Raw genomic sequence first — 22,333 nt, 5'->3', positions numbered from 1 at the left:
GTTGAAATATTCATATTTACTGCTTCAATGTGTTACTAGTGTAAGGGTTCAATTTCAGGATTTCACATGTTAATATAATCCAAAATGTAAACGTGTTTTGCTCGCTGTACATCTTAAAGTGTTTGAGCGGTTTGCTTATTTTAGCACTGTGATTAGTTGGATAAAATAAACATGTTTCTCCCAAACTTTTGTTAGAAATCCATTAAAACAAGAAACAGTAAATGCAATGAGACCTAAATCCCAGTGTCTCTCAGCTCCACTTAGAACGAGAAGCATGTCCTCTGTCCTAATAAGTTAAGGAAACAATTTCATTGTAGAATTTGCATGACACAAATTTAGCACCATTGAAGCTTTTTACTGACATTAGAACCTGACAGAGAATATGGAATGTATTTGTAACACTTGTTGCTTGCACTAAGCTGAATTTGGATCAAATCTCATTTGCAAAGACACTAGAACTTTCTGCTAAATGTCTTTAAATGTTCTCAAAGAACATGATAAGGTGCATACAAGTTTTCTAGAACAGGACTATGCAACATAGTGAACTGAACACCACGGCTGCATTTAGACATGATATCCAACCTGAGTTCAACACGGAGACTTGCAGATTGTCAGTTGTGGGTCGTCTTTGGTGTTTGCTGGACTGTGGCTTCTGTTACTCGGTCCTCTCCTCTCTGACACTTTCTCCTCCATCTCTACGAGAACATAAACAAAGTTTGAGGATTTTAAGTTTGAGAATGATAAAGAGTGTCTGGAACACAATACGGTACTTTACAATATCAAATGTCTATTGTTGTGTATTTTTTTCCTGTCTCTTCAAGCTTAAAAATTTTTCATTTGAAGAAATTTGGAGAAACATAGCATTCCATCACTTGCTCAGTAATGGATCCTCAGAATGAGACTCCAAACTGATTTTTGTAAGAAATGAATTCATCATAAAGACATTTTTAATAAGACCATTGATTCCAGCTAAAATAAACATTACAGTTTACAAGGAAAAACAGTCCAAAATACTCCTAAACAAAGAAGTTGGTGGATTTTTATGTGAAAAAAGGGCATGGACAAGTTATGGCCTGATGCTTAAGGATTATGGACTCATAGTTGAACCAGAAACAATGATTTAAAGTTAAAACGTCCTTACAATGGATTTGTTTTAACTTTTCATTTCACAACCTGTTAATGATGGACTGCAGTGGAGTGCTGTGGATTACTTGTGGATTATTGTGATGTTTCTATCAGCTGTTTGGACTATCATTCTGACGGCACCCATTCACTGCAGAGTATCCACTGCTGAGCAATTTTTTTTCTCAAACATTTGTTCCTATGGAGAAACAAACTCATCTACATCGGCCTGAGGGTGAACTATTCCTCTAAATATGTTCAGCTCATTAACGCACAGTTATCAAGAGACTAGGAGAATCAGCATTTGCATCATTGGGTTTCCTACTGCATTTCTACTTGTGCCATTATTGATGTGAACATCACAATTCCAACACTTCGGCAGACATTAATAATACATTACAGCAATGCAATAAAACATTATGTTAAAACTTGTATTATATGAATGCAGAACAATGCTGAGGAATGATTGACAGTGCAATGAAATGAGGAACTTGCGTTTTCGGTTGGAAGAGACTACACAAAAAAATACAAAGAAAGACCGAATAAAGCTCATTTTGGCCATTCCACTGAACTGAAGCACTAGTGTTTGCTCATTAAAATAGAGAGAGAGAGAGCGGCCGCATCCTTTCACTGCCCACATGGTTTATTTTTACTCTGTCTCTGTGAGTCAAACCGACGCCCTTCTCACTTCCTCCTACTCATTCACCCCCTCTTTCTCTCCATCCATCCATCCGCCCTCCTCTCACACATTTTCATAAGCTTTGACGTCAGACAGGGAAGGGGGGCTCCAATTTTTCACCCACACAGCATTTCCTCTGGCCCCAACCACCCATACGCATTTTCTCTTCTCATTTTTCTTTTATTCTGCGGTCCCCAATGAAGATGTCTGACTGAGATGTTTTCTTCTGAAAGAGCTTCTCGAATCTGATGATCTCTCATTCATTCCATCCTTAAAGACTATCTAGATTAGCTCACCAGATAAGTCAAATAAATCAGTTTGTCACTGTTCTTATATATTCCTCAGAGACACTTCAAGGTGTGCTAGTCTCTTCACTATCATCACTAAAAAAAATTCTGTCATGATTTATTTACCCTCAAGTTCTTTCAAAGTTTTTTTTTTTTGTTTTTTGAAAAAAAAAAGTGAAAGTCAATTGTCACACCCATGAACTTCTGTTCTTTTGTGTTATCCCCATTTGGTAATGTTCCATTTCTCGTTTTGTTAATTGATTAATTATTCATGCTTTCCATGCCTTTTTAAACCCTGTGTCACAGTTGGTAAGTTCCACCTCCCTCTCGGAGGAAATGAGGAGGGTATTCGATCGAGCCGTGGCCGGCAGGGAGACCGCTCACCAGCTCTCAGACTTACATCAGGGAACATCTTCGGTCACGGATTACTCCATTCAGTTCCGTACCCTGGCAGCCGCGTGCCAGTGGAACGAGGCGGCGCAGTGGGATCGATTCCTGCATGGGCTGGCCGACCGTGTTCAAAAGGAGATCTACCTCCTCGAGCTGCCCCCCACACTCAACGGTCTTATTGACTTAGCCTTACGAGTTGATGCCCGGATAATCGCATGGGTCGTCAGACCAGTCCTAAGCGCCATACCATCTCTCCGGACAGGGGGCGCTCGAGTCGAGAGAACGCGGTCTGTCCCGTCGACGACCACAAACCCATGCAGGTGGGTAGAGCTCGGCTGTCCCGGAGGGAGAGAGAACGGCAGAGGTCCCAAGGACTATGCCTGTACTGTGGAGGCTCAGGACATACCATCTTCACCTGCCCTGTAAAAGAGCCAGCCCGGTAGTAAACTTGAAGCTACTATCGGGTGGGATCTCTGCTGGGAAGTCCTCAACAACATCATCGACTCTCCTTCCGGTGAAACTGCGGTGGGAGAATCACACTCACAACTGTTACGCCCTTCTGGACTCCGGAGCCGAAGGTAATTTAATCGACTCACTCCTTGCACGTCACCTGAACATTCCTGTCCTGCCTGTGTCTCTTCCCATCCATGTCACCGCACTCAACGGCCAGGAACTGCCTCACGTCACACACTACACAGAACCCATCACTCTGCTCACCTCTGGCAATCATTGTGAAACCATATCCTTTTTCCTCATGGACTCCCCTGTAGCTCCCACTGTGTTAGGTCACCCCTGGTTAATAAAACATAATCCACGAGTGGAGTGGGGTTCCAACACAGTCACATTGTGGAGTGAAAGTTGTCATGAGTCTTGTCTGGTTTCTGCTTGTCCTGTTGTCCCTGTTTCTGTCTTTCAGAAGGAGAACATGGTTTTGCCAAACGTGCCCGCAGAGTATCTGGACCTGAAGGAGGTGTTCAGTAAGTCCCGTGCTGCTTCTCTTCCTCCGCATCGTCCCTACGACTGTGCCATAGATTTAGTGCCAAGTAAGTCTCCGCCTAAAGGCAAGTTATACTCTCTTTCTATTCCTGAGAGGGAGGCCATGGAGAAATACATTTCTGATTCCTTAGCATCTGGGTTCATCCGTCCTTCCTCTTCTCCAGCGGGGGCGGGATTCTTTTTTGTGGGTAAGAAGGATGGTTCTCTGCAACCTTGTATTGATTACCGAGAGCTGAACAACATTACGATAAAGAACACTTATCCGTTACCACTCATGTCTTCAGCTTTCGAGGGGTTACAGGGAGCATCCGTATTCACAAAACTGGATTTACATAATGCTTATCATTTGGTCCGCATCAGGAAGGGGGATGAATGGAAAACCGCCTTTAATACCCCCAGAGGGCACTTTGAATACTTGGTGATGCCGTTCGGGCTCTCCAACTCGCCAGGGGTTTTCCAAGCACTCGTTAATGACGTGTTGAGAGATATGGTAGATCAGTTTATATATGTTTACCTGGATGACATACTGATTTTTTCTTCATCTCTCCAGGAACACGTTCAACACGTCAGACGAGTGCTCCAGAGGTTACTTGAGAATGGGCTTTTTGTCAAGGCGGAGAAATGCGTATTCCATGCACAGTCTGTTCCCTTCCTAGGTTATATCGTCTCGTCCGAGGGAATACGTATGGACCCTGACAAAGTTAAGGCTGTGATAGATTGGCCATCTCCAGATTCCCATAAGGCCCTACAGCGGTTTCTGGGGTTCGCCAACTCCTATCGCCGTTTTATTCGCAATTTCAGCCAACTAGCATCACCTCTGACAGCTTTGACCTCTCCCAGTACTCCGTTCAGGTGGTCGGACTCAGCTGATACTGCGTTCACTAACCTCAAAAGCCGCTTCTTTTCGGCTCCCATCCTTGTGGCCCCTGATCCCACACAGCAGTTCGTGGTGGAGGTCGACACGTCAGAGGTGGGGGTAGGAGCAATGTTGTCCCAACGTGCTGTCTCGGACGATAAGGTACATCCTTGCGCGTTTTTTTCCCATCGATTATCTCCTGCTGAACGCAATTATGACATTGGTAACAGAGAGTTGTTGGCAGTTAAATTAGCTTTAGAGGAGTGGCGTCACTGGCTGGAAGGCTCAGGGGTACCTTTCATTGTTTGGACCGATCATAAGAATTTAGAATACATTAGAACTGCCAAAAGACTCAATTCCAGGCAGGCTCGGTGGGTTTTCGTCACTTTGATTTTTACTTTATCGTACCGCCCGGGTTCCAAAAATGTCAAAACCGATTCTTTATCACGTCTTTTTGATCCCTCCGCCCACCCGGTGACTCCCGAGTGTATTTTACCTGAGAAATTAGTGGTCTCAGCACTCGTATGGGAGGCCGAGTCGAAGGTCAAGACGGCCTTACAAGGGGTAACGCCTCCGCCCGGTTGTCCACCGAACCGTTTATTTGTGCCGGAGGGGTTAAGGTCCGAAGTCGTCCAGTGGGGTCACTGCTCTAACGTGGCTTGTCACCCAGGGATAAGTCGAACTAATGGGTTGGTTAAACAACGATTCTGGTGGCCACGTAAGGCTCGTGACGTCCGCGATTTTGTTTTGCCTTGCTCAGTTTGCGCCAGTGGGAAGTCATCTAACCGACCTCCTGATGGGCTCCTTCAAATGCTGTCTGTCCCTTCGAGACCCTGGTCCCACATCGCACTAGATTTTGTTACCGCCCTCCCGCCCTCTAATGGCATGACGGTCGTTTTGACCGTAGTGGACCGGTTCTCGAAGGCGGCACATTTCATTCCCTTGCCCAAATTACCGACAGCCAAGGAAACAGCGGTCACTGTCCTAGATCGCGTCTTTCGGCTTCATGGCCTCCCGGTAGACGTGGTTTCTGACAGGGGATCTCAATTTATATCCACATTTTGGAAAGAGTTTTGTAAATTGCTAGGAGCGTCAGTTAGCTTGTCTTCGGGTTATCATCCCCAAAGTAACGGACAGTATGAGCGAGCCAACCAAGATTTAGAGAGGACGTTGCGATGTTTGGTCTCCAAGAATCCTTCTTCCTGGAGTCAACAACTCTCTATGGTGGAGTACGCCCACAATTCGTTACCAGTGTCATTTAGGTTACCAGCCACCAGTTTTTCCCAGTCTGGAATCTGAAGTCGCGGTCCCCTCCGCTCACGCGTTTGTCCAGAGGTGCCACCGCGCCTGGACCAGAGCCCACGAGACTCCGCTCCGGATGAGGGAGTGCACTAAGGCCAAGGCCGATCGCCACCGGTCAAAGCCTCCCGTTTATGTCGTGGGTCAAAAGGTGTGGCTTTCTACCAGTAACATTCCTCTGCGTTCCGTATCTAATAAATTAGCTCCCAAATTTATTGGCCCGTTTACTATCACCAAGATCATTAGTCCGGTGACAGTCCGCCTCAAACTACCTCCAGCGTACAGGAGGATACACCCCCCCCTTTCATGTGTCCAAAATTAAACCCGTGTTTTATGCACGTATTAATCCGCCTACTCCTTCCCCCGCCGCCGCCTCTCGTAGATGGGGAACCAACTTATTCGGTTAATCGTATTCTGGACTCGAGACGGAGGGGACGTGGATTCCAGTACCTGGTGGACTGGAAAGGTTACGGTCCGGAGGAGAGGAGTTGTGTACCTGATAGGGACATATTGGATCACTCCCTTATTGATGATTACAATCAGCAGGTAGGCCCTTCTGGGAACTCCAAGAGGAGTTCTTAGAGGGGGGGGGGGGGGTACTGTCACGGTTGGTAAACCGTGATCTCTGGGTTTTGCACATTGTGGTGAAGTCTGTGTGTTTCGCTTCAGCACTGATTAGTTTGTGGGCGTCTCCGTTAATTGTCATCAGCAGCAGCTGTCACTCATTACACACTCCCTATATATTTGGCTTGTCTCACGTCTTGTGTTTGTGAGAACGTTGTTTCATGTCTGATCTCTGTCTCTTGCTTCTGTGTTGTTTGCGTTGGATGTCCGTGTCTTCCCCCGGAACCTCATCCACTCTCTGCACTTCCACAAAGCACCACGACTTACCTTCGGCTCGATTCCCCGCAGTTCCTGTGCCATACTCTCCTGCTGCCTTCTCACCGTCACCATCCGGATTCCTCACCGCCTCACCGCCATCTTGGATTGTCGTCTTCCCAGCATCGTGTTGTACCCTTGTTTGTCTGTTTCATATTCCTTAAACTGTTTAACTCGCACTTGTTTCCAGCTCCTCCTTCACCCAGTCGTCACACCCTGTCTGTTCAGTTCCTTTTTGTCCGCTATTAATGTTACATACTATTATTATATACTTGTGTATGGATGGGCCCTTTTTCTCCCGTGATCATTAAAAGAACTCTTTTTATATATCTTTGTCATGCGCCTGATTTATACACCGGCACGTATTACATCAATAGGGTACATTGTGTTTGGAACCCAAATATCTTCTTTTGTTACATAGAAGAAAGACACTTACTTTGAACTATTTAACATGGAAAAATATCTAGGAGGTTTTGAACTTGACTGTATACAAACAATTAAAATCATACAAAGTCATAATTCTGACAATTGTAAAATCCAAGTAACACACTTATGACCTTTTCTACAGTACAATAATCTCTTTTAAAAAAAAAGAACTCTTTTAAATTGTCCGTCCTAAATCAAGCTCAACCAATCATCCGTTTTAATGTTTCAAAAAACTAAAATAGCCAAGCTTGTTATCAGTTCTGACATAACATTTTGTATTGTATGTAAACTAAGCAGCAAAAATAGACACTTAGAACGTAAAGAGAAAAAAAGGTTACCCTTTTTTTCTAGCTATCTTTGTTACAGTGTAATTATACATTTAAAGGGTTAGTTCACCGAAAAATGAAAATTATGTCATTAATAACTCACCCTCATGTTGTTCCAAACCCGTAAGACCTCTCTCTGTTCATCTTCGGAACACAGTTTAAGATATTTTAGATTTAGTCCGAGAGCTCTCAGTCCCTCCTTTGAAACTGTGTGAACGGTATACTGTCCATGTCCAGAGAGGAAATAAAAACATCTTCAAAGTAGTCCATGTGACATCAGAAGGTCAGTTAGAATTTTTTGAAGCATCGAAAATACATTTTGGTCCAAAAATAGCAAAAACTACAACTTTATTCATCATTGTCTTCTCTTCCATGTCTGTTGTGAGAGAGTTCAAAACAAAGCAGTTGGTGATATCCGGTTCGCAAACGAATCATTCGATGTAACCGGATCATTTTGAACCTGTTCACCAAATCGAACTGAATCGTTTAAAACGGTTCACATCTCCAATGAGTCAGTCTATTGTTCGTTATCTGACTCGGCTCGGTGTTCATCTCTCACATCAGTTCAGTCAGTGTACTGTTTGAGTAAATGAATTACTCCGGGATATTGGTTTATTTTAACTCTGAGTGAGTGAGAGCTCTCTGACTAAATCTAAAATATCTTAAACTGTGTCCCGAAGATGAACGGAGGTCTTACGGGTTTGGAACGACATGAGGGTGAGTTATTAATGACATAATTTTCTTTTTTCGGTGAACTGACCCTTTAAGTACTGAGTAATATTACATGTACTTAATATATGGTTAGGGTTAGGATTAGGGTTTGGTTTGTCCTCATTTGTAAGTTGCTTTGGATAAAAGTGTCATAGTTAAATAACTAATGTTAATGTTTAGAGTTACTTGCATGTAATTATGCATAATTTATTGTTATTATAATAGTAATTACGTGTAACGTGTAACAAAGACACCTTAAAAAAATTTTTACCTTGTTTTTAACGTTAACGTTGCACTTTATTTAAAGGTGACGTTGTTACAGTGTAATTACACAAATAAGTGCAGAGTAATATTACTAAACTCTTAGGGTTAGGGTTCAGTTTAGGGTTAGTTACATGTAATTATGCATCATTTCATGCCACGTGTAATTAAGTCTCCTTAAATTTAAGGGTTACAGAAAAAATATCATTATGCTGATTAACAAAATCTGAAGGCAAGCCTCTCTTTTTACTAAACCTAAGTTTAGAAAGGGGAAGTAAATCCAAACTCTGTCTTGTTCTCTATTTGTGGAAGGTGCATGAGAAGTGTGCATGTTATAAAACATCTAGTATTCACCTGAAATCTGTCTCTTTTCTGACCCTAGGCTGACTTTGCTTGCGTGGTCACGTGACACCATTCTAGCCAATCTGAGGCCCTCATCCATGAGAGTTTGTTGCATGAGCTGGCGACTCCAGGTGATGAGGCCAGTGGTGTCGGTGATGGGGTGAGGGGATGAGGAGGGGTGCAACTGAGGGCTGATATCTATCAAGACACACAGAATTAGACAAACATGCCTCTAAATCAAATGTTACGGTTTCTTTCAGCAATGATGTTTTTCTCTGACACGAGTATGAATGGATACAAATTAGCTTTGTTATCTTCTATGATTGATCTCTACGTCATCTCACTATTATCACTTCTTGTGTGTGAACTGATCCTTCATGGCTATGATGAACATTATGACATTTGCAATAAATGCAACATAGAATGTGAGACAATGATGGTTTCAGGTTACATGCCCAAGATTTACTGACATACACTGGACATTCATAAATATATCAATGTTTAAAACAAAAGCTTCGAAAAGAAGGAACCTCACCTTGTGTTAAGCTATCTAGACTTTCTCCAGAGAGGCTGTTGTCATCCGCTGTAGATCTGTTGTCACTGTTGGCTAGTGGATCCTTAGACAGTCTGTCGGAATCTGTGACCTGAAAGAAGCAGTACTTCATTTCTAATGAAAGCGTTACTGGTTTTGTCACTAGTGGTTGGTTTGTTACATTATTATTACAGATATGAGTGCAATAGTACTACAAACGGAGTTCACAACTTGACGTCCAATGTAAGCTCCAGTGTAACTCTCAATCCATCGATTTACATCTTTATTTTAATCCTATAAGGGAACCTGTTCATTTTCTTGTCATTTTTGTGGCTCTATAGTCAAGTCACTATTAATAAAGTGTAAGCATCTGCCCAAATTATACCTGGGCATATTCCTCAAAGTCCCGTTTACCATTTATACAGATGTATATATAGATACATATCTTGATGTACTTACATCAAGCTTGATTCTCTTCTGAGCAGAACAGTCAACAGAGGCAGAACAATCATCTGAGTATGTCCTGAGATGATAATACAACAAACCCAGCTCAAATTCTGATCAAGTAAGTTTAATTGTAAAAAAAAAGTCACAGTATTGAAGGGCAAATATAGAAAATGACACACAAGAGGAGGCAGGGCTAGCTATCATGCCTATATCTCAGTAACTTCAATGGTTTAAGTAAAATGTCCAGTTGCCCAAATGTGTTTCTCCATGTGTTGAAAGTTATCAGAAGTATTTATTTGACATATTTTTCTGGTCTCACAATCAAGAACCTTGTTCCAGAAGAACCACACTGCACTACCTCCAGTGAATTATTCTCTACACAAGCCCCTTGGACCAGTTTTCTTTTCTTTCTTGTCTTGAATACATTGAAGATTCTGCTCAGCTAAAAGTCAAACACACTCGTTTTAAATGTGATACATAATCAATTATTTTTATAAATTATTTCGTCCAAACGTATCATATTTTTGCTTGAGCTGTTGAATAAACCAAAGATTTACTGTATGGTAAATGTCTGATCTCTTCCTCGAACAGTCTCACACCACCGATAGTTCAAATTTGCACATATATTTTTCATTATAACCTTTTAACCGAATGGCCAACAAACATAACTGATAGTTTTGTAAAAGTCTCTCTACATGGACATACGGAGATGGTTCTGATGACACATACCAGGTTTCATCAGGATTCGCCAATGCATTGTGGTAAACTGAGCAGTCTCGTTGCATGTCTTTAACACACCAAGTTTTGAACCATACACTCTTTTAGGCCAAACAATTGTGAACATTTTTTTTTTCAGATTTCATTGCCAGTAGGTGGCGCTCAGGAACTCACAGGTTTTGGTTGTGATAACAAGCCTAGTTTTTGGTGTGATTTCTGTTGAATTTCTGTATCTAAAAATACATGTAACCACCTTATCTGGATGCAAAATCTGAAACAATTTCAAAATCAAGATGAAAGTAGTTCCTGACCTGTTATGTTTAAATGTTGACGTGTAGGCACATTCTCTCGCCACTTGTCGTGCTAAAGAGAACAGTTCAACTCTACGTAACAACAGAGCTTTGTCACGGATGCAGAATTGAGCTGCAGCCTCATTGATGAGCATCTGAAAGTGGAAATATTCCCAATTAAACTGGATCAACTGAGCTCTATGAAAGTCAAGGCATTTTGACAACTATAAAATCCATTAAACAACTCCTGTAGTGCTTATAATAGCCTAAACATTTTCGTTCTGTAAAGTTCATCATAAAAAGGTCTTGTCAAAAGATATGCAAAGACCAACCTGTCCTCCAACCAATACGCCCGTATTTCCAAATACGTCCAATACGTCGTTTGTCCAAATCCCTGAAATACGACCCATCAGAGCGTATACTACAATTGCGCCCCTATTGGCAAAAGGTCGTTTTCATATTAATGTTTTTTACTCTTTTATTTGCACTCTGATTTGCGTTTCGTGTAGCTCAGTTGGTAGATTTTTGCGCTATACATTGATAGGTAATCATGCTATCATGGGTTCGATCCCAGGGAACGGATGTGCACGAAAATGTATATGCTCAATAAATCATAATTTAGCATGATTTCTGTGAGGGTTAGGTTTAGGGGTGGGGTTAGGTGTGGTCATTCGAACAAATAAGCCACCTAGTAAAATATGTAGGAAATACTGTGAGATCGGTGTAAAAAGCCCACACGTTGCATTTAAATAAACGTGCGTTTTGATTGGTAATGACGTTATACGTCATTTCATGACGACAGACGCAACGCGATACTGTCATTATTTTTACGCCCGCTAGAGGGTCGCTTAACTTTAAAATGTAAATATAGGTCGTAATAAGGTGCTTGCACAAACGACCTATATGGTCGTTTTTTGTTGGAGGACAGGCTCGCAAAGACTTGTGGGATAATAAATCCTCTGAAAATTAACTGGAGGAATCGCTGGATTCATTTAATGTAGTGCTGTTTTTAAAGGGTTAAAAAAATGGGCTGTAATCAAAATATTGTAGAATCAAATGTTGCTTCCCTGTGCAAAGTTATCGCAACAATACTAAGATGTTGTGGGTGGTTGCCATGCAAAACATTTGCTTAACTTTTCTGTGTGTTATGCAGTTCCTAGAGTTTAAGGAGTTGTTGCTTTGGGATGGAAATTATCCCATTTCATTGTCTACAATAAAAATTAGAAGTCTAATTGGATATTAAAGTAATAGCACACCTCTCCTTACTTTGAGTTGTGTATGCTGTAATACACAATGTCTACAGCAGATTAGTTTAGTTTGGATTAAGCAAATTTCACTGTATGATACGTTAGTTTAGTTGTGTGTTTATGACAGTGTTTATTACAACATCTGTGCAATTTGTTCAAAATGTTCTCATTAACAAACCTCATGATGGGTGAGCTGTTTCCCTTCCCTCCTCTTGGAGTCAAAGCGGCCATAGATCAGGCTGTATTTGCAAATCTCTTCCTCTTTGCTCTTGTCCTGAGCTTCCAGGTTGAAAATGTGTCCCACCGTCTTGGCCATTTTCTTATTGAGTCTCAAAAGCGTCTTCACCTCGGTTTGATCTGCTTGCGGCATGGTTCTTAGAAGCCTATCAACGCTTTCCTCCACGGCTTTAATGGTCTCTGGGTCCAGCTGACCTCCGGGCCACGGAGAGGTCATCGTGGAGGAGGATGATGAAGAAGTTGGTGTCGGAGGACCAAGAAGACGCGAGTGGCAAACGAAAGGCAGAGGGGTAATGGGCTGTTCTTCATCTAACTCAGCTGCTCCATACATTTCAGGAGTGAGCCAGTGGGGATCCATGGGGGACAGTTTTTCTCTGTACAGATGGTCTGGAGGTACAGGAGACGCCTGTGAGCAGGGGCTCTTTGGACTGTTATCTCTGAGCGGCGTAAGGCAAGATCCTACTTCCTCTCTTTCACACGGAGAGCCTGGCTGACCATTGCTTAAAGATTTTCTTCCACCAATAACCCCTGAGCCAGCAGGGCTGGTGCTGTTGATCCTAAGCAGAGGGATTCCACAAGGGGCCACATTGGTGGCCAGGGGTTGATTGAACAGCGTTGGGTTTGCTGCCCAGTCGCGCAGAGCCTTCTGCAAACGCCGCACATGCAGGGGTTTTGTGGCCATGCCAACCAGTGCCATGATCTCGAGAAATTCCTCTTCGCCAGCCTCGCACAGCTGTTGGACATCATCACCTCCCTGCTGGATGAAGGTGTCATAGTACATCAGTAGATTGGCCCTTTGTAAGACTCTGTAGAGCTGCAGCTCGCCAAGCGTCCGAGGTAGTGACATCCTGATGCTCTGCTACAACGGGATTTCAACAAAGCTTGTCATTAGTATCATTCAAAAACACACACACGCACACACACACACATATATATACACACAGTAGTCAACATTTGAAGTGGATCAAAACCTTTCATCAAAGTTGTCCTAAAACCAAAATGTCCTCTTTGATTAACTTTTTTGATCCACTTCAAATGTTGACTACTGTATCGTGTACATAAGAAAACATGATATCTTACAATAAAAACATAAAGAAAAAATGTCAAACAGCTGACACATTTTGTGCACTGTTAGCTCTATTTTAGTTAAAGACTGAATAATATTCATGAATATAGTTTTGAAGATCCCAAAAAGGTTTCACAACTTTTTAAAACTATAACTGTATAACCGTACAGCCCTATACCTTAATGCTTACTAATGCAATATTATGCACTTTAAATCTTTAAATAATTAAACCAAACACCCTTATTTTAAAACATATTTTTACTCTTGTGAAAGGTTTTTAAATGAGTAATAAATGAACTATTTGTCACAGTGTCTGGGTTGTGTTTCCTGGGTTTCCACTAGGTGTCCTCCTTTCTCACGGTGTCTGTCACCTTATCACTTCCTGTTTCCCTTATTTGGTCACCTTCCTCCTGTTGAGTAATTGATTGTTCCCCACGTGTCTCCTGTTCCCTCATTATCCTTCTGTGTATTTATACCTGGTCTGTCTGAGTCTGTGTTACGGAGTCCTTGTTTAATGTCTTATGATTATTCATGTCCGTCAAATCAGTCTTGCCCTTGCCTTGTCTTCTTGTCTTGTTTTCATGTTTGGATTATGTTTGGTTTTGACCCCTGCCTGGACTGTTTACCCCTTTGGATTACCCTGTAATAAATGACTTACCTGCAATTGGTTCTATCTCCGTGCCTCATTGGATCCCGAACGTGACAGAAGGACTCCATCACAGTAGGAACCATGGCGGAGCGGCGAACCAAGTACCTTCGGTTGACCGCCCTCCGCCAAGAGGGCAATGAAGTGGGTGCCCTGGCTCAGGTGTTCTGGTCCCTGGCCGAGAGCATGGGCTACAACGATGTGGCCCTCAAGGACTATTTCAATGGCGGGCTGGATGATCCAGTGTCTCATGAGGAGATGGCGCAGTTAGAGACACTGGAATTCTGGGAATTCGTGCGCTACCTGCAGCATCGGCTTCGGTGGGATGCCCCAGCCACTTCTGTCTCTTCCGGCGGGGTGGTCGTCAGCCCAGCACCACTGCCCAGGATGGCAACCAGCCAAGCGCCACAACCCAAGATGGCCACCAGTCCAGCACCACTGCCCAGGATGGCTAACAGCCAAGCGCCACAGCACAAGATGGCCGCGAACCCAGCGCCAATGCCCAAATTGGCCACCGTTCCAGCGCAACAGCCCAAGATGGCCGCCAGCCCAGCGCCAATGCCCAAATTGGCCACCGTTCCAGCGCCACAGCCCAAGATGGCCGCCAGCCCAGTGCCAATGCCCAAATTGGCCACCGGTTCAGCGCCACAGCCCAAATTGGCCACCGGTCCAGCACCACAGTACAAGATGGCCGCCAGTCCAGCGCCACAACCCAAGATGGCCACCAGCCCAGCACCACAGTACAAGATGGCCGCCTGTCCAGAGTCATGGCCCAAGATGGCTGCTTGCCCAGCGCCGCTGCACAGGATGAGAGTCACAGCTGACCCTCTGGAGTTGAGTCAGGTTCCAGTTGACCCTCCAGAGCCAAGTCAGGTGCCAGTGAACTCTCCAGAGCCGAGTCAGGTGCCAGTGAACTCTCCAGAGCCGAGTCAGGTGCCAGTGAACTCTCCAGAGCCGAGTCAGGTGCCAGTGAACTCTCCAGAGCTGAGTCAGGTGCCAGTGAACTCTCCAGAGTCAGGTGCCAGTGAACTCTCCAGAGTCAGGTGCCAGTGAACTCTCCAGAGCCGAGTCAGGTGCCAGTGAACTCTCAAGAGCCGAGTCAGGTGCCAGTGGACGCTCCAGAGTCGAGTCAGGTGCCAGTGGACCCTCCAGAGTCGAGTCAGGTGCCAGTGGACCCTCCAGAGTCGAGTCAGGTGCCAGTGGACCCTCCAGAGTCGAGTCAGGTGCCAGTGGACCCTCCAGAGTCGAGTGAGGTGCCATTGGACCCTCCAGAGTCGAGTGAGGTGCCAGTGGACCCTCCAGAGTCGAGTGAGGTGCCAGTGGACCCTCCAGAGTCGAGTCAGGTCCCAGTGGACCCTCCAGAGTCGAGTCAGGTCCCAGTGGACCCTCCAGAGTCGAGTCAGGTCCCAGTGGACTCTCCAGAGTCGAGTCAGGTCCCAGTGGACTCTTCTGAGTCAGGGCTAGTCACCGATGACCCTCCAGAGTCAGGGCTAGTCACCGCTAACCCTCCAGAGTCAGGGCTAGTCACCGATGACCCTCCAGAGTCAGGGCTAGTCACCGATGATCTTCCAGAGCCAGGCCTAGTCACCGCTGATCTTCCAGAGTCAGGGCTAGTCACCGCTGATCTTCCAGAGTCAGGGCTAGTCACCGCTGATCTTCCAGAGTCAGGGCTAGTCACCGCTGATCTTCCAGAGTCAGGGCTAGTCACCATGGACTTTCCAGAGACTAGGCTGGACACCGTTGACCTTTCAGAGTCAAGTCAAGTCACTGGTGATTTTCAAGGACTGAGTCAAGTCTCTGGTGATTTTCAAGGATTGAGTCAAGTCACCGGTGATCTTCATGAACAAGGGCAAGTCACCTCTGATCTTCATGAAAAAAGGCAAGTCACCATTGATCTTCATGAAAAAAGGCCCTGGAGGACTCTGGCTTCGTCCACAAGGACGTGGTGGTCTTCTGCTCCGCCCTGGGGGGCTTCCGTCCTGACCACACGGTTGTGGTGGTCTTCTGCTCCACCCTGGGGGGCTTCCGCCCTGACCTCACGGTTGTGGTGGTCTTCTGCCCCGCCCTTGAGGACTCTGGCCTCGACCCCAAGGATGTGGTGGTCTTCTGCTCCGCCCTGGGGGGCTTCATGTTTTTTTTTTTGCCTTTTTGTTTTTGTGTTCACCCCTGTCCCTGTTCCTCTCTGTTAGTCTAGCCCTCCGTCCCTCCCCCTGAACCTCCTCCGGTCCTCCTCCCTCCTGGTCTCCCTGTTTTGTGTTTACATTCTGGTGCCTGTTCCCCATGTTTTTCGTTTCTGGCCCTCCGTCCCTCCCCCTGAGCCTCCACCTGTCCGCCTCCCTCCTGGTCTCTGTTTTGTGTCTGTCGTGGAGCGTCTGGGAGCCGCTCCGTAGAGGGGGGGTACTCTCACAGTGTCTGGGTTGTGTTCCCTGGGTTTCCACTAGGTGTCCTCCTTTCTCACGGTGTCTGTCACCTTATCACTTCCTGTTTCCCTTATTTGGTCACCTTCCTCCTGTTGAGTAATTGATTGTTCCCCACCTGTCTCCTGTTCCCTCATTATCGTTCTGTGTATTTATACCCGGTCTGTCTGAGTCTGTGTTACGGAGTCCTTGTTTAATGTCTTATGATTATTCATGTCCTTCAAATCAGTCTTGCCCTTGCCTTGTCTTGTTTTCATGTTTGGATTATGTTTGGTTTTGACCCCTGCCTGGACTGTTTACCCCTTTGGATTACCCTGTAATAAATGACTTACCTGCAATTGGTTCTATCTCCGTGCCTCATTGGATCCCGAACGTGACACTATTAGTATTTGATTTATAACAACGTTTTCAGGATTTCTCAGAGGGCAGGCTTCAAGTTTAACTCGTTTGAAGTGATGGTGCTTCATATAACATTATCCAGAGAAAAAAATGTTAATGATAAATCCCCTGTTATGTTTGTACTGGCTACTGTATACAGGCCACCAGGGCACCATACAGACTTTATTTAAGAGTTTGGTGATTTTACATCCAAGTTAGTTCTGGCTGCAGATAAAGTTTTAATAGTTGGTGATTTTAATATCCATGTTGATAATGAAAAAGATGCATTGGGATCAGCATTTATAGACATTCTGAACTCTAATGGGGTTAGACAACACGTTTCAGGACCTACTCATTGTCGAAATCATACTCTAGATTTAATACTGTCACATGGAATTGATGTTGATAATGTTGAAATTATGCAGCAAAGTGATGATATCTCAGATCATTATTTAGTTTTGTGCAAACTTCATATAGCCAAAATTGTAAATTCTACTTCTTGTTACAAGTATGGAAGAACCATCACTTCAACCACAAAAGCCTGCTTTTTAAGTTATCTTCCTGATGTATCCAAATTCCTTAGCATATCTAAAACCTCAGAACAACTTGATGATGTAACAGAAACTATGGACTCTCTCTTTTCTAGCATTTTAAATACAGTTGCTCCTTTACGTTTAAGGAAGGTTAAGGAAACCAGTATGACACCATGGTATAATGAGCATACCCGAACCCTAAAGAGAGCAGCCCGAAAAATGGAGCGCAGCTGGAGGAAAACAAAACTAGAGGTATTTCGTATTGCTTGGCGGGAAAGTAACCTATCCTACAGAAAAGCATTAAAAACTGCAAGATCCGATTACTTTTCTTCACTTTTAGAAGAAAACAAACATAACCCCAGGTATTTATTCAATACAGTGGCTAAATTAACGAAAAATAAGGCCTCAACAAGTGTTGACATTTCCCAACATCAAAGCAGTAATGACTTTATGAACTACTTTACTTCTAAAATCGATACTATTAGAGATAAAATTGTAACCATTCAGCCGTCAGCTACAGTATCGCATCAGACAGTGCACTATAGACCCCCTGAGGAACAGTTCCACTCATTCTCTACTATAGGAGAGGAAGAATTGTATAAACTTGTTAAATCATCTAAACCAACAACATGTATGTTAGACCCTATACCATCTAAGCTCCTAAAAGAGGTGCTTCCAGAAGTCATAGATCTTCTTCTATTATAAATTCCTCATTGTCATTAGGATATGTCCCCAAAACCTTCAAACTGGCTGTTATTAAGCCTCTCACCAAAAAGCCACAACTTCACCCCAAAGAACTAGTTAATTATAGACTAATCTCGAATCTCCCTTTTCTGTCCAAGATACTAGAAAAGGTGGTATCCTCACAATTATATTCCTTCTTAGAGAAAAATAGTATATCTGAGGATTTCCAGTCAGGATTTAGACTGTATCATAGTACAAATGACCTGCTCTTATCATCTGATTGTGGTTGTATCTCTCTATTAGTTTTATTGGATCTTAGTGCTGCGTTTGACACAATTGACCACAACATTCTTTTGCATAGACTTGAACACTTTGTTGGCATTAATGGCATTAGCATGGTTTAAATCGTACTTATATGACCGCCATCAGTTCGTAGCAGTGAATGAAGATGTATCATATCGATCACAAGTGCATTATGGAGTACCTCAAGGCTCAGTACTAGGGTCGCTACTCTTCACGCTTTATATGTTATCCTTGTGAGATATCATCAGGGAAACATGGTGTTAGCTTTCACTGTTATGCTGATGATACTCAGCTCTATATTTCTTCACGGCCCGGTGAAACACACCAATTTGAAAAACTAATGGAATGCACAGTCGATATAAAAAACTGGATGACGAGTAATTTCTTACTGCTAAATTCTGAAAAAACAGAGGTGTTAATTATGGGACCTATAAACTCTGCATGTAATAACCTAGAACACTGTCTAAGACTTGATGGCTGCTCTGTCAATTCTTCGTCATCAATTAGGAACCTAGGTGTGCTATTTGATCGCAATCTTTCCTTAGAAAGCCACGTTTCTAGCATTTGTAAAACTGCATTTTTCCATCTCAAAAATATATCTAAATTACGGCCTATGCTCTCAATGTCAAATGCAGGAATGTTAATCCATGCATTTATGACCTCAATGTTAGATTATTGTAATGTTTATTGGGTGGTTATTCTGCATGCTTAGTAAACAAACTACAGCTAGTGCAAAATGCAGCAGCAAGAGTTCTTACTAGAACCAGGAAGTATGACCATATTAGCCCGGTCCTGTCAACACTGCACTGGCTCCCTATCAAACATCGTATAGATTTTAAAATATTGCCCATTACTTATAAAGCCCTGAATGGCTTAGCACCTCAGTATTTGAATGAGCTCCTTTTACATTATAATCCTCTACGTCCGCTACGTTCTCAAAACTCAGGCAATTTGATAATACCTAGAATATCAAAATCAACTGCGAGCAGCAGATCCTTTTCCTATTTGGCGCCTAAACTCTAGAATAACTTACCTAACATTGTTCGGGAGGCAGACACACTCTTGCAGTTTAAATCTAGATTTAAGACCCATCTCTTTAACCTGGCTTACACATAACATACTAATGTGCTTTTAATATCCAAATCCGTTAAAGGATTTTTAGGCTGCATTAGGTAAACCGGAACCGGGAACACTTACCATACCGCCCAATGTACTTGCTACATCATTAGAAGAATGGCATCTACGCAAATATTAGTCTGTTTCTCTCTTATTCCGAGGTCACCATAGCCACCAGATCCAGTCTGTATCCAGATCAGAGGGTCACTGCAGTCACCCGGATCCAGTACGTATCCAGACCAGATGGTGGATCAGCACCTAGAAAGGACCTCTACATCCCTGAAAGACAGCAGAGACCAGGACAACTAGAGCCCCAGATACAGATCCCCTGTAAAGACCTTGTCTCAGATGACCACCAGGACAAGACCACAGGAAACAGATGATTCTTCTGGACAATCTGACTTTGCTGCAGCCTGGAATTGAACTACTGGTTTCGTCTGGTCAGAGGAGAACTGGCCCCCAACTAAGCCTGGTTTCTCCCAAGGATTTTTTCTCCATTCTGTCACCGATAGAGTTTCGGTTCCTTGCCGCTGTCGCCTCTGGCTTGCTTAGTTGGGGTCACTTCATCTACAGCGATTTCGTTGATTTGATTGAAAAATAAATGCACAGATCCCTGAATTCAATGATGAACTACCTTTAACTGTCATTTTGCATTATTGACACATTGTTTTCCTAATAAATGTTGTTCAGTTGCTTTGACGCAATGTATTTTGTTTAAAGCGCTATATAAATAAAGGTTACTTGACTTGACTTGACTTGACTATGTACAGTGATGTCCAACACAAAAATAATCCCTGAATGGGTTAATTTTTCTATAATGACCATATTGCCACGCATTACATGGCCACTTTCCAGATAAATAAATGGACAAGAAATATTGACTTCAAATAATGACTTCCAGTGATTGCATGAGGTAAGAAGAAGATTGGAAATGTTGACTCCACTATTTCTTGTTGGGTTGCTAAAAGGGAGCTTCGGAGTGGTTGCAAATATAGTAAGACGGGTAATGCAAAGCCATTAATGTGTGCACAGCAGAAGCATAACTTTGGTGAGAAAACTTCTGGTTGTGAATAGACACTAACATTTAAGTTAATGTGAGGGTCCGCCACCAACAACAAAATCACCATTTACTCAGCAACTGTACAAAACACTATAAACACTGCACACTTCCTAAGATTAAGTCAGTCTTTGTATCCAGAACATCCTCAAGGCTGGTTCACACAGAACACATTTTGTTCTGAAAACAACTTCAAAAACGTGTCTTCAGACCCTCCTACTTTTCCATTCATCAGTGCTGTGTCTCTGCAGTTGGATACTATTGTGCAGAGTATTATGTTTTTAAAAGCAAAACACATTTCAGAGAACAGTTATTGAAAAAACCATTTGTGTGTGTGTGTGTGAACATTTTAATAATCTAAACATTGAAAGTACTGTTTGTGCTAAAGATGTTAAAGGTTCTTCATGGAACCATAGATGCAGTAAAGAACCTTTGGTTTTTTAAGGTTCTACTATGGCACTGCTGCAAAAAAACACCTTTTGGAACCTCTTTTTTAAAGACTTTATCTAAGAGTCAAGTTGAGGTACAGTCATATTTCTTCCTTCTGCAGTCTAATTTGAAGCCTCTTAATTCAATAATGGTTGTTTACTTCACATTTCGTCTGCTTTTTATATCACTCTACCTCTCCTAGAATATGATAGCTGGAGACAGATTTAATGTGAAAGTTCCATCATTGCATCCTCATTTAACTTCATGAATAGAGAAATCTAAAAATCTACAAATTTTAAGTAGTCCCACAGAAAAAGAGAAATGTTTTAATAAGGCTTTATCAAATTAAATAACAGCTTAATATTTTACCACAAAACCAGACATTAGGGTAATTGTTTTTTTTTTTTGTTTTTTTTTAATTAAGACATATCAACATCACCTGGAAGCTGAATAAATAATCTTTCCATTGATATATAGTTTGTTAGGATAGGACAATATTTGGAGCTACAGAGAAAAACATTTTGTAGTCACAGTACTGTAACTGCAGATTTTTTTATTTTTAAAATACACATCTTATATCTTTTTTTCAGCTTGCATATTTTTAGATTTTACAAATAATGAGCTAGTTTATCATGAAATTCCCTTCATATACTCATGAGTTGTTGTTAAATATTACCCGCAGTAGTAGATTTCCTCTGATCATTTATAATGAAGATAGTATAACTGCTCAATGATTCGTCAGTAGTTGTGTACTACTCACCTCGAGAGGTTTCAAGACAGAATCCAGGACAGGATCCAGCAGAACACTTCAGCTTACAGGAGCCAAACGACCGACTCTTATCAGATTCTGAAACTCAACTCAATATCAGTCAAACTTTTCCTTCTGTTAAAAGACATGTATCTTTACGCCTCTGACGCGTAAATTATTTTTGTTTTCTGTGCTTGTTAGACCTTATTCTACAGATGTAAGATTGGACTAAAATGTTCTTGAAACTCTGGTGTTGTCTCTGCTATGCTCTGCTGTGCTGGCAGTAGCGGTGAGTTAATGACGCTCCTTTCGCTGCCTGTGTAGGCGCGAGAAACGCGTGGGCGGACTGCGGCACGCCATCTGACCGAATAAGAGCCTTCCTCTCCGGTCTGAGCGCCTCTCGCGTCAGGGTGTGGATGGTCGGGGAATTCTGTCCGTTGCACTATTTAAGTTCAGATCTGTACAATGTGAAAGCCAGCCGTTTAGACGCTAAACAGCAGAAAGGAGCCCCACTATAATCAGTAACAGATTTATTGCGTGAACCAACCAACATGATTGCAGTTGTGTGGAAGAGCGCCGGAGATCACCGAGTCTGTGGGCGGTGATCGAGCTCAGTGACGCGACTTGAGCAGCGGGATTCCCCGCCACCTCACCCCAGACTCTGACAGGCTGCTGCGCTCATTTTGAGCACAGCGTGGAGTGTGTGTGTGTGTGTGAGTGTATGTGTTTAAATACAGACTTACAATCTTTTTTTTCATACCCCATTCTTTTTTTAATTTATATGATTTTTTTTTCATAAAATACGAATAGAATTGTTTTATTTTTGCGTTATATTGTATATGTAGGACTCATAAACTGATTTATTTTACCACTGATTAAAAGAACATATTAGTGATAAGATATATACAATAT

At 42.9% G+C, this 22,333-nt stretch overlaps 1 protein-coding gene across 3 annotated transcripts; it reads right to left on the bottom strand.

The window, feature by feature from the left end:
* Positions 1–107: 107 nt before the first annotated feature.
* LOC132126672 (NGFI-A-binding protein 2-like) lies at positions 108–22,030 on the bottom strand. Of its 3 annotated transcripts, XM_059538092.1 has the most exons (7): positions 21,434–22,024; positions 11,986–12,903; positions 10,582–10,715; positions 9,566–9,629; positions 9,110–9,218; positions 8,587–8,772; positions 108–695 (listed from the first exon to the last, which is right to left on the bottom strand). In XM_059538092.1, the coding sequence occupies exons 2-7, from the start codon at positions 12,889–12,891 to the stop codon at positions 589–591; spliced, it is 1,506 nt and encodes a 501-aa protein (XP_059394075.1). In that variant the 5' UTR covers positions 12,892–12,903; positions 21,434–22,024; the 3' UTR covers positions 108–588. The 3 variants fall into 3 exon arrangements, with proteins under 3 accessions (XP_059394075.1, XP_059394076.1, XP_059394077.1); XM_059538093.1 differs by lacking the exon at positions 8,587–8,772 and having other exon boundaries at positions 21,434–22,030; XM_059538094.1 differs by lacking the exons at positions 9,566–9,629; positions 10,582–10,715.
* Positions 22,031–22,333: the final 303 nt, after the last annotated feature.

This window comes from Carassius carassius, chromosome 44, assembly GCF_963082965.1.
Source record: "Carassius carassius chromosome 44, fCarCar2.1, whole genome shotgun sequence".
NCBI classification, from domain to species: Eukaryota; Metazoa; Chordata; class Actinopteri; order Cypriniformes; family Cyprinidae; genus Carassius; species Carassius carassius.
Note: the sequence above shows the minus strand (reverse complement) of the source record. Positions and strands in the feature narration are given on the sequence as shown.

Coding starts and splice junctions, on each gene's coding strand:
- LOC132126672 (XM_059538092.1), bottom strand. CDS start 12,891: ATGTCACTACCTCGGACGCTTGGCGAGCTGCAGCTCTACAGAGTCTTA. Junction 9,630..10,581: donor TCAACATTTAAACATAACAG/GTCAGGAACTAC, acceptor TTATCATCTCAG/GACATACTCAGATGATTGTT. Junction 8,773..9,109: donor TCTAGATAGCTTAACACAAG/GTGAGGTTCCTT, acceptor GTGTCTTGATAG/ATATCAGCCCTCAGTTGCAC.